The sequence below is a fragment of the Triturus cristatus genome, chromosome 3_2, assembly GCF_964204655.1.
Source record: "Triturus cristatus chromosome 3_2, aTriCri1.1, whole genome shotgun sequence".
Lineage (NCBI taxonomy): Eukaryota > Metazoa > Chordata > Amphibia > Caudata > Salamandridae > Triturus > Triturus cristatus.
Genome location: NC_140584.1, coordinates 83,078,786 through 83,091,451, shown reverse-complemented (window position 1 = coordinate 83,091,451; position 12,666 = coordinate 83,078,786). Strand labels below are relative to the sequence as shown.

The following is a 12,666-nucleotide window of genomic DNA, read 5'->3' as shown; positions in this document are numbered from 1 at the left end:
TGCCTTCTGGGCAACGACATTCAGAGACAAAATGGCTAGCTGACTGGACAGGGCGCAGTCCTCCTATTATCAAAGAATTTTCTGGCTCTCCAATTGTATCTCGCACACCCAATTTCAACAAGAGTTTGGGTTAGCCTTGCAGCACTGGATACTAAAGTGAAGTTTGTCGTCTATACTTTTAAGGCCAGTCAGGCGAAGAATTACATGTTAAACCAAATCTAGGAAGTGATAAGCTATCCGGCAACAAACTGGCACGAGCACCAAAATCACGCCCTGGAGGCAAGTGAAATCTGTACAAGCAGCCTGCCGGTGGCACTGACTGCTGAACTGCTGATTAAACAAGCAAGGCTATTATCAACGGAACATGACACACAAACAGTGAAGAAATTGGCACACAGACGGTTGGCCTCTATGCAGTATGATTCAGAGATATTTCCATTCTACCGCTCTCTGCCCCTTAGCTTGAGCATGAAACGTCGGCAAATGGGCTTGCGATCTGGACTAATCCCTTTAAAATCCTATTGGTATGGACAAAGGAATCTGGATGACTTTGACAGACAATGTTGCCTCTGTGAAAGGGAGAGGAATTTTTGACACGTACGTTTGGATCTGTGATAAGTTGCTCCAGTTAAGGAAGTTTTGACTTCCACCGGTATGACATATTTTAATTGTTGGGTCCTATCGAGGCACCTTAGAAGTCTGTTTCAATCAATTAACCAATCAATCAACCAGGGAATTGTAAGGGCACTAATCACATGTGAGGATCTCAAGGCCCTGGGGGGGTGGGGTCCGCAGTACTGATTCAGTCGAAGAGCCAGGTCTTGAGCACCTTCCTGATGGTGTACAGGGAGGGGACGCAAAGTAGGAGAAGGCTTTAACCCCCGGTTCTGGCTCTGCGGATGCGCGGGATTGGAGAGGTGATTCAGCTCAACTAGCAGTCCGTTTTGTGAAATGTATTAAATATGTAGCGGCTCTGTTTGCTACCCCTCCCCCTCACCTTTGATCCTCCTCCATGCTGAATCACACACTTTTACACATCTGGATTGTAAACAGCGGCTGAAGTGGGACAAAAGAAAGCCTTTTAGACTGCAGAGGAATGGGCCGTTCATGATTTATAATCTTTTTTAAGATGTTGATTTTAGCCCGTCACTCTTCTTTAAGTCTTTTATAACAGCTGTAAAATGTTTTAATTTCTTATTCAATCTATGCATTCCTCCCCCTGTCCTGGGGACTTCGATTGTAATGATATTAATTAATCATGCAATAAAGAGCTATCTAATCTATCTATCTATATATCTATCCATCCATCCATCCCTCCCTCCCTCCCTCCCTCTCTCCATCCATCTCTCCATCCATCTCTCCATCCATCTCTCCATCCATCTCTCCATCCATCTCTCCATCCATCTCTCCATCCATCTCTCCATCCATCTCTCCATCCATCTCTCCATCCATCTCTAGATCCATCTCTCTATCCATCTCTCTATCCATCTCTCTATCCATCTATTCATCTCTCTATCTATCTGTGGTGAAAAGAGGATGTGGACTCAAGCCTTATGATAGATTGCAGTTTGAGTTGAAGGGTGTACAAAATCAGAAATGGGAAGAAGGAACAGGCTTTTAGCCTGAAGTAGATGAGGAGTATTGGAAGATGGTTAAAGAAACTGGATTTGTTTACTGTGGACCCCGATTTTTTTTTAGAATTCCTCTGCTACTCGTATAAAAGGTGATAGACCACCAAGTCTGTGTAATTTAAAAGACTGAGCTCGCTGGTACATCTGGCCTCCACCAGATCACTCCCCAGCCCCTAACCTCTTGGATTCTGCCCTGTTTGCCTTGGTAGGTTACTATAAACCACTTGTATATGATAAGAAGTAGCAGATATGTATTAGTTATTTATTTTTTCTCCATTAATGTGCAACTGTTACACCTTAAGACAAGCAGTCAGTACTATTTCTATAATTTTGATACAGTGATTAATCACATGATAGATCTGGATTATTTTGTGTTTATTTAGACCCATCATCCATCCATCATTGGTGACTGCTTTGATGGGCTTGGGTGCCTGCACATAGACACCAGTGCCGCTATCAGAAACATTTAAAAACATGTTAGATGTATTAACCATTCCCTAAATGGCGCTTAATCTTGTCCCTCGAACATTCAAAAACAGATCTTGCCAGTAAGTGACACTATATAGAATTGCAGCAAAAGTCAAATTCTCAATGTGCAGATTAGAGAAGTGTCAGCAAGTGGTTGGTATGTTGTCTACTTTACACAGCTGCTCACAGAGTACTCAAGTTGCACTCTGACCCTGAACATGTTCACTTTCTGTTGAAATTCTTTTCTTTTAGCCATTTTCTTAGTCTAGCACGGACCATGTGTTTTTCTTCTCATCCTCTGTATTACTGTATTGCTTTTTACTTAATTTGTAAGTGTTGGAGAAATAACATTTTGTTAACTGACTTTAGTTGAATTTTTGCATGAAGTGGTTTTAAACATTCTGTTGAATAGCCACAATTCATTTGAATTATTTTGTAATAAGTAGAAATAATAGATTGACCTAATATAAACATGTTCTATGTGGTAACTTTACTCCAAACTCGTATTTGCAGCTGGCAGCCGTTCCAATTCGCCAGGTAAACTTCTAGGAAGCACCTACGGGGGAGCACAGAGAGTCCAAGCAATACCGTCTTCTGCAGAAAAGCGTAGCAAAATCCCACGAAGCCAGGGTTGCAGTCGAGAGACGAGTCCTAACAGGTCGTCATTGGGTAAGAATGTTTTGCACGTTAATGGTAGAGCGGACCATGGCATGGCTCTGCATGCATTTTCTACTATTATGTCCATTGAGATATGCTTTGCAACATAGATATGAACTATGTACGTGGAACAAGACCTCAGTTGAGTTCATCACATTTCAAAAGGTGATACGTTTGTCACTGAGGCTTTATATACATTAAAATGTACAACACAAGTGTTAAGTATTTTCATTTATTGAATATAGTTGTGAAAGGTTTTTGCTGCTTAAGGACACTTATGTTCTGTTATTAAAAAGTTAGTTTCTGCAAAGAATTCTGGGATTTTTATAGGCTGTGACCAGCAGCGTTTCAGCCAATATGATATCCAATTTGTCCAATAATGAAATAAAAAAATTCCCATTAAATGACAGAAGCGCTGTTTCCTTATTCAGCCATCATAATACCTTCATTCTTTTTTGGCACTGCTTTTGTTCTTGAAGAGTGGCGACTACAATGGTCTTAATATTTCTTATTGTGTTGTAAGTTTAATGGAAGACGAAAAATTGACTATAAATGCAAGCAAAATACAAATACTTAATTCCTAGCCACTAATAATAGGGTCTTGCATTATGATTATCTCAATGTTAGATTGTTTTCAGCTACTGCAAATTGGATTCCCAAATGGAATGAAGTTAATTTCGTTTAAACACACAAAAGGTGATGGGAGGCTGTTTGCAATAAGTCTAACCACTGCCAATCGCTGCGAGTAGCACTCCAACCTATCGTTTTTTTGCTCACCATTCCACGTCAGTTTGGACCCATCCATATGCAAATCAGTTCTTTGCCCTGCCCCTCATAGAAACAGTCCAGCCCGAACTGCCAAGCCAGGTCCTCCCTGAACCTGAACACAAACAACCCAGGACAGGTTTCGCCCTAGTTATGGGCTCATTAGCCTGGTACATCTTGGTTCGAGTGACAGTGTGCTTGGGACCCACTTCTAGGCATACCCAGGCCACTTAGTGGTACATGACACACACAAAAGGTGATGGAATGCTGCTTGCATTAGGTCTTACCACTGGCAATCTCTTGGGTAGCACTACAACCCATCGTTCTTTTGCTCACTATGCCACCTCAGTTTGGACCCAGCCATATGCCATTAAGTCTTGACCCTGCTCTTCATGGGAACAGTCCAGCCTGAACTGCCAGGCCAGGTCCTCCATGAACCTGAACACAAACTAAGTGGAATGGGTAGGCCCAGGTGTGGGTCCCATGCTCACCGTGTCACTGGAACCAAGCTGTACCTGGCTGATAAGACCATAAATTGGTGAAACTGGCCCAGGTTGCTTGTGTTTGGTGAAGGGAGTACCGGGCCTGGCAGTTCGGGCTGGACTGTTCCCATGAAGAGCCGTGTCAAGATTGATTTGCATATGGCTGGGTCCAAACTGAGGTGGCATGGTGAGCAAAAAACGCTGGGTTGAAATGCGAACCCGAGCGATTGCCAGTGGTTAGACAAATTGCAAGTATTCCTCTTATCACCTTTTGTGTGTTAATTTCCTCTAACTCGACAATTCAACATCAGTATTAGCGCAAATTTATACAGAAATGTGTTGCCACCTTGGCCCTACTCTTCCGAGCAGAGTGTATACTGAAAATTTTCTATCCTTTTTTGTTCATCACCTTTTTTTCACAAAAGAAGAATGAGCATGTATGCAGTGTTCAGGGGCTCATACATGCCTCTTTAAACCATCAAAGAGACTCAGGGCCAGATGTACGACATGCAAAATAGCGCATCGCAAATTGCGAGTCATTTGCGACTCGCAATTTGCAAGGCGCTATCTTGCATGTACAACAGTGTGCTTTACACTGTTTGCAATTCCCAATAGGGTTGCAAATTGCGAGGCTCATGAATATTAATGAGCCTCTCGCAATTTGCGAGCCCATTGGAAATGACAGGCCCTCCCAGGGATGGTGGCCTGCTGGACTCAGCAGACCACCATGTCTGGGACTTCTGTTTTAATAAAACAGTTTTGTTTTAAATGCAGCCCGTTTTCCTTAAAGGAAAGCGGGATGCATTTAAAAAAGAAAAATTAAACTTCTTAGGTTCATTTTTTTAAAGGCAGGCAGTGGTCTCTGGGACCACTGCCTGCTCTTAAAAAATATTTTCCAACATACTTACAAAGGGGAAGGGGTCCCCTTTGCGAGTGGTTTACCACCTACTTGAAGTAGATGGTAAACGGCAAGTGTTTTGCCGCCGCAAATGCGGTCGCAAAACACTAGTACATAGCATGTTGACTCGCTATTAGGAAGGAACGCCCCTTCCTAATAGCGAGAGTCGCAAATGCTATTTTGCGAGTCAGTGACTCGCAAAATAGCATTTGCACATCCTATTACCCTTTTTTGCGGCCGCAAACGGGAGGTTCTCCCGTTTGCGGACGCAAAAAAGGGTCGTACATCTGGCCCTCTGTAATCTTCGTTTCAGGGTAATCGATCCTGGCTGCTACTCAAAGCCACAGGGGGCTGATCTCTTGCAGTGTTGGCCATGGCTCTTTTACCTCTGTGGGATAACACTATATTCAGTAGTTCTGCAGGAGAATACACACTTGTGAACTGCTTTCCTCCCTCCTCTGGGTCAAACAGATCACGGAAAAGATGGTCTCAAGACCCCTAGTGCTTTCCATAAAGTACATATTCACTAGGAGTGCAGGATCCAGCATTGATTCATATTACTGGGGCATTACTAAAGAATCCTGTGACATTCTTTTACATCACTTTTGGTTCAAATTATGTCATAAGACAGGGATTCTCATGCCGTCATTCTCCCAGTATGGCTTTAACTGTCTCTTTAGCGTTGGATTTGTTTATGATTCTGTATTCCCTTTTTACTCTTGGACCATAATCAACAAACCCTACCAAGTGTTTCTGAAAAAGAGCTCTACATTGATATAGTGTCTGCCATGTATGTTTCTTGGGAAGCTTATTTCCCATTTCTCCAGACTCCTGACCATAGGAGCCATTTGTACCTCTCAGCCCATCATTACACAGGCACCAGATGTCTAATAGCACCAGCCCCTGATAGTCTCTCCTTCTGCGCCCTTTGCTGTATATTCTAGTGCACAGCCTGCACAGCAGCCCCATGTGCCTATAAATGCCAATTTCTAAAGAAGATGTGATGGTTATGTTGCATTAAAATCTAAGTTTCCTATGTCTTTATTGACAAGGTAACAGTAGCTTATATCCTAAAGAACTTTAATCTTGCTTGGCAAAGAAAGTGGACCTGGTGGCATTTTGCTCAGGATGCCAAAACAACGTGGTGTGATGAACTGGATGTTGTTGCTAAAGTAATGCAGAAGCTCGTTCTCATTCTTAACACAAACAAATGCTTTAGGATAGGGTGATTTTGAATAAGAGATCTGCAGTTCGACTTGCAATTTTGCTCTGTCCTGTGTTATATAAATAGTCTCTTTGAGCAGGAGCAAGTGCCCCGCTGGATAAAAAGGGCAGTTTTATTTTTGGGTAGTCCAATGGTTTAGGGATTGCCAGCGTTACAAGTGTCACACGATAATCATGAGAAGAGGTCCTCTTACAAGAAAGAAAATAATGATCGGAGGGTTCTCACAATGGTTACTTCTGTTACTCCAAATTTTAATTCCCTCTGTTTCTGGCTTTGCAAAAAAGGACACAGGGGAGAGAGGGTAACGGTTTGAGAGCTTGTGTTTACTTTTTAATGTAACATAATTATGCACTTTAGTCAATGGGGACCAGAACATGTTACTGGGATGTGTTTGATTTGATAAACCATTAGGTTATGTTGTTTTAATAAGCTCACATTTTTCAGTTAGTATAATGAGGCAGTGGGAAAGGCCATATAAATGGCAGATTGCCTACGAAGATCCTTTACTTTAGTCACACCTGTCTTGCAGGGCTACTGCTAGCTATATATATGTATATATAAATATAAATCTTTTCACAGTTTGTCCCCAAACAAGCGCACTCCTCACCAGGATCCATATAAAGCTCGGCAGGGCAAAGGTAAGTAGGTTTCATCCTAAATATTAAATGCCCAACGTGTTTCAGAATTAATTTCCTTGGTCACGGGCAGCGGCACATTCAGAGATCTCACAAGACTGAAATGCACAGTTTTTCAATCAGCTTTAATAAATCTCAAATGAGTGTCACGTGCTTAACAGTGCATGCTGGTAAACATAGTCCCCAAAGTGCAAAACTCTCTATACAATGCTGCTTTAAATGTCATTGAAATAACTCGTACCCTTGATAAGGTGGATGAGACCATACGCCTTCGTCCTGCCAACATGAGAGCGTCCCAGGATTCCAACTGGCTTTGCAATCTCAAAGCCGCAGACCTGCCGTATGTAGCCAGCAGTGGTGCGCTTCCGGCCGGACCAGCCATCTATAAACCTTTTCACAGTTTGTCCCCAAACAAGCGCACTCCTCACCAGGATCCATATAAAGCTCGGCAGGGCAAAGGTAAGTAGGTTTCATCCTAAATATTAAATGCCCAACGCGTTTCAGAATTAATTTTCTTGGTCACGGGCAGCGGCACATTCAGAGATCTCATGAGACTGAAATGCACTGTTTTTCAATCAGCTTTAATAAATCTCAAATGAGTGTATATAAATATATATATCTCCAAAGAACAGTTCCCACAGCGCCTGCCAGCTGATAATGGGACGCGGACACCAGTTACGTGCTAAAATTTATTTTTATTGCCTTCTCATGATAGGATGACTCATTCCGCCCACCTCACTGGGCTTGATCATATATATAAGATATAAGCAGTGATGCGTTGACCAGGTTCAAACACACGTCTAAAATTACCCCTATTACAGTACGAGACTCTGTTGATATATTCAATGATTTGGTACTCAATGAAGTAAAAACCCTCTGTAAAACAATAAATGCAAAGAAAAAACCTTTTCCGCAACAAGTGAAGAATTACTACACTCTTGTTGATAAGCTAGCAAGCAACAATGATTGTATTGTGCGTAATGCGGATAAAGGTGGCAATGTTGTGTTATGGGGTAGACCGCAATATCTTGCTGAGGCATACTAACAGCTTAACAAGAGATGTAACTATGTAAGAGTTAAGGATGATGCTATGATCAAATGCCATCTAGCTTACAACATATCATTACAGAATTGCTTTAGGACAGGGTTGATTAGTGATGAAGAAATGGCTTTTTTAAAGATCTGCAACCCCATCACCCCGGTACTGTATCTAATACCAAAAATCCACAAAGATATTGAAAACCCTCCTGGACGGCCAATTATCTCTGCTATAGGGAGTGCTTTTGAGAGCACTTCAAAATATGTCGATTCTTTCTTATGTCCACTAGTTAGGAAGGTTCCATCATTTATCCAAGACACGGGAGACTTCTTACGGAAAATCTATGATGAGCCATGGAAGAGCGACTTCCTATTAATGACTATCAATGTCACTACTCTGTATACGAGTATTCGACATAAGGATGGCCTTAATGCTACAAAATTCTATCTAGGGAGTCGGCCAGTTAAACTTTGGCAACACACACAAATGCTGCTTAGCATGATAACAACCTGTTTAGAAAATAAGTTTTTCTTGTTTAATAACGAACTGTTCCATTAAGTGTGTGGCACTGCGATGGGCACCTGCTTCGCCCCCAGCTATGCTAATTTGCATATGGGCTGGTGGGAGGAGCATGTGGTCCAGGTAGTCTGGCAGAAGGAATGGCAGGACAATGTAGTGCATTGGAGTCGTTACATAGACGATTTATTCGTCGTATGGAAAGGGACAGAAAAAAGTGCAAGAGAGTTTGTAAAGAAATTGCAAATCAATGATTTAAATCTCAAACTAACTAGTGTCATAAGTGCCAGTGAGGTGAATTTCTTGGATTTAACAGTATTTGTTCGGAATGGGAAACTGGAGACCAAAAACTACAGCAGAGCTAGTTTCCATCTGAGTAATCTGATTGGAAGTATCCCCTATGGGGAGTGCCTCAGAGCAATGAGGAACTGTAGTAACAGCAAAGAGGTAGAAAATGAACTTGCATGTTTGAAAACACGATTTTTGGCAAGGGGCTACTCACAGGTTTGCATTGATGAAGCGGTTGGGAAGGCCAAACATAAATCTAGGGAAGAGATATTATTTAACCCTAGTAAAAAAAAGCAAGCTTCTTCCAAAGAAGACAATAATACATGCAGATTAATTGCATTTTTATAATACTCAACATGTCCGGTTGAGAAGCATTTTGCAAAAACATTGGCATTTGATCTACAATGATTCTGTTTTGGGTAAATTTGTTCAGCGTCGGCCGCTGATAGAAAGGCTCGTTCACTCAAACTAGCCTTGGTCAGCAATGTTCTACCTGCCACTAATAACAAAAAAACTACCTCAAAATGGCTTAGTCGTAGGGAAGGATTTGTAAAATGTGCTAAATGTAAAGCCTGTGCGCATGGCAAAAACACTTCCACTTACACACTTGGCCTGTCTAGGGAGGAACAAAAAAATCAAAGGATGTTTCTCTTGTAAAACAGACTTTGCGGTCGACATACTTCAGTGCCCTTGTGGCCTGAGGTATGTTTCGCAGCTCCTTGAGGCTATTAAAAATGGGGATAGGTCCTACCCCGTCATTTCGAGCATCACCATGGAAAAGACACAAAGTGCCTTTCGTACTTTGTTGTTGATAGTGTCTTGCCATATGTGAGGGGAGGTGATAGAGTTAAAAGACTAAGGAGATTGGAGTCTAACTATATTATCAAACTCAATACCAAAACCCCGGAAGAACTCAATATTGAGGAAGACCTGCATACTCATTTATAATTTAGACCATTCTGCTGTAAATGAATTTGCATCCCGTCCTGTTCTGTTTTGTTTTTATTCACTATTTAGCACGAGCACTTTCGTTTTTACAACAGACCAAGTATAATCAATAATGTGCGAGTAACAACTAAGATTATAAATGACAAACCCAGTGAGTATAATGGGTAGCCCACTTGGGCTCTATTTCGGTAAAGGAAACCTTACGATAATTTTTTATAAACAATGGTTTCTAGTAATGAGGATTCTAACTAGTTATTTAAGATTGTACCTCTTTGTAATTTTTGGGCAAGATGTAATTTGTTGCAATTTTTTAGAGTGAACAACATAACGCTAATATGAGACACGAAACAGCCCACTTGGGCACGATTGAAGGATTAGGGTAGCCAAGAACGAGCCATCCCATGTTCTTAATACATGCAACTGGATACATGTCTATCTTTTCAGTCAGAACTGGTTAGCTCTTAATTTGCCCACTTGGGCATGATTTGAGTAAAAGAGAGTGAATATGTATAAATATTGTGTGTTAAAAGAAAATAATTTGATTTTTTAATGATATCTCAGCATGCACAAGTATTAGTGTAATGAGTCATTCCACTTCTAACATGTGTATGATTGCAATTTATATCATTCGTATTTTATATTGTTTGTTGCCCAAACAAAATGAATTTGGTGTTTGCGATTTGAATTGTAGTATCGCATTGCGGTGTGGAACACAAATCGTGAGTTTGGTAGAAAAAACTACGAGTCTGTTGCGCTCTTTTACTGTGTAGTTCACATGTGACACTGGTGTTTGTAAAGTTTAAAATGGCTGATGAAACTATATTTACTTGTTATTGAGCAAGCCTGCTGGGCAGGCGAAACGCGTCTAACATAGGTGGTGGTGGCTCTCCTTGGGCAAACGTGGAGTGTACATATATATATATATATATATATCTGTGAAAAAAATGGTTGTCAAGTTTAAAGCAGTATATTGGAAAAATCTGATGATAAGATCCTGTGGAGAGTGCGACATGATCTGCCCTTTGCATTTTATAGCTTTTTTTGAGTATTCCTGTGGATTCTTGTGATTTAGTTAAGCAGACCTGCATATCAGAGATGTTAGCCATGATTGATTCTGCAGCTTCTTCCATTTCCTGCACCTTTCCTAAGTACCGCCCTAGCTATTTACATTTAATAGGAAATTACATTAATTGTGATTTCCATTGGTAGTCAAAGTAAATGTGAAGGCGGCGAAAGGAAGAATTATAAAGTGAAGCTTTACAGGAGATGTTAGATGTTTTGAGACTTTTCTGATTTGCATTGACTTAGTGGAATGAACTGATTTCTATCTGAAAGTAATGGGCATAGGTTGAATGCAGAGAAGCAGTGTAGCATAGTGCACAATTCTAAATGCTGCATTGGGATCAATGAAGAGCACAGCAGTGATTTATTTTTCCTGGCAAGTAGGATGATTACCATGATCAGTTTCTTTGTGCTTAGGTATAGGGAAATGGAGATGTCCAATTTTGAATAGACAATGCATCTCATAACCATGGCCCTCTTGAAGCTATGTAAGAGATCAACTGTATTGCTGTTGAAACGAAAGGAATTCGGATAAAAGCGCCTCCAGTTTTGAATGGAGGACTGCAAACATTTTCAGGAACACATATGCGATGTGTCAGTTTCTCATGGTCTGGTTTAAAAGTGATCTTATCAGACCAAGTTCCCTGGGCATGCAGGGGCTACTGGGAGTTAGCGATAGGGGCTCAAGTTGTTTTCCTCTAATGTCCCAAGGTCCATTCTGCCATGGCTCTGCAAACTGGTCCAAATATAATCCCTTCAGCACTTGACTCAGTGGTAGCAACGCCAAGATGTCACTGACTTCTCAGGAAAGTTATTATATGGCTGCAACAAGCTCCGCACTCGATAAACACAGAAGTACTTTAATACATTTCAAAACCCATTACTACACACTAAAGAACTGGGGTGTGGGAGACAGTGGCGTAGCTAGAGCTTCTGGCGCCCGGGGCTATCCCTCAGATTGCCGCCCATGGCCGATAGCGGGAGGTGGGGGGGGGCGGCTGTGGAAAAAATGACATTTGCTCCGGAGCCCCCAATGAAGTCAACCATGTAGCTTGGCTCTATCGCACCAAAAACCTCCAGCTTGTTATTGATATATAGAAGTTCATTTCACACAAGGCCTAGTGATTTAGAGAAATCCCACGCTGCTTTTGTGTTCTGACATTCTTGGCATGCTTTACGTCATAATGTTAGACATACTCCATTATTCCATCCCGTTATCATGCATTTTTAACCTTATTCCTCATCACAACATTCAGTAGCTTCCAGCCTGGGTTGTGACCCCTAGCAATGTGCGTGCCCATCCATTTCTGGTGCTTTCCAGACGCTTTAAGATCTTCTTATAGTTTCCTGTTTCTCAAATGGGTGTAATTTATAATATTTATATGTTTCCATCATCTCATTGCTTGATTTTGCTCATGCGGAAGTGTCAGTCACAGTTGTTGAAATGTCACTCAAAATTACACTGAAATTCTAAAAACGTTGCATAGCAATCTGAAACCTTGGCAGCTATGCAGAATGATGCTATTTATTTCAAAAAGACATATTGAGCAGTTTAATAAAAATCAATTTGTTGATTACAGCACTGCGCACAGCGCCACCAGCTATTATTAACTTGAGGCTAAAAGTAAGTTGCATGGCTAGTCTAAGTAATTAACATTACAATACAATTAGGCATGATGGAGGGGGCAAGCCTCAGGAGAAGAGGCTGACTGAGGTACACATAGCCTAGATATCTATGCTGTATTTTTTCAAAAAGACACTGAGCAATAATAATCCTAAAGCTAAACGTAGGATCCATCCCCTGCCAGACTCCCTCTTTGCATCTGTCTGTATCCCTAGCTGGGAATAATCCCCACAATCAACCTCTACGCTGCCTCCAACTCCTGACTGTGTACCAGTGAATGCAGCCGGTGCCTGTGCGGGGCAGCCCGACTACTGCTGTCCTCAATGTTCCGCCTCATGGGAGCCCTAATGAATGCACCGCTTGCTGCAGCAGTACTAGAATAGAAACATTGTACGCTCTCCGAAAATTAAATTAATTTTATTGTGATA

General features: G+C 41.5%; 1 protein-coding gene across 2 annotated transcripts in view; it reads left to right on the top strand.

Annotated features, from left to right (window-relative positions):
• Positions 1 to 12,666, top strand: part of CLASP1 (cytoplasmic linker associated protein 1) — a 1,312,099-nt gene that overhangs the window by 668,162 nt on the left and 631,271 nt on the right. For both annotated transcript variants that reach the window (XM_085647275.1, XM_085647274.1), the window contains one exon: positions 2,613 to 2,768. In XM_085647275.1, the coding sequence (XP_085503401.1) occupies positions 2,613 to 2,768 (156 nt within the window). The remainder of the gene's footprint in view (positions 1 to 2,612; positions 2,769 to 12,666) is intronic.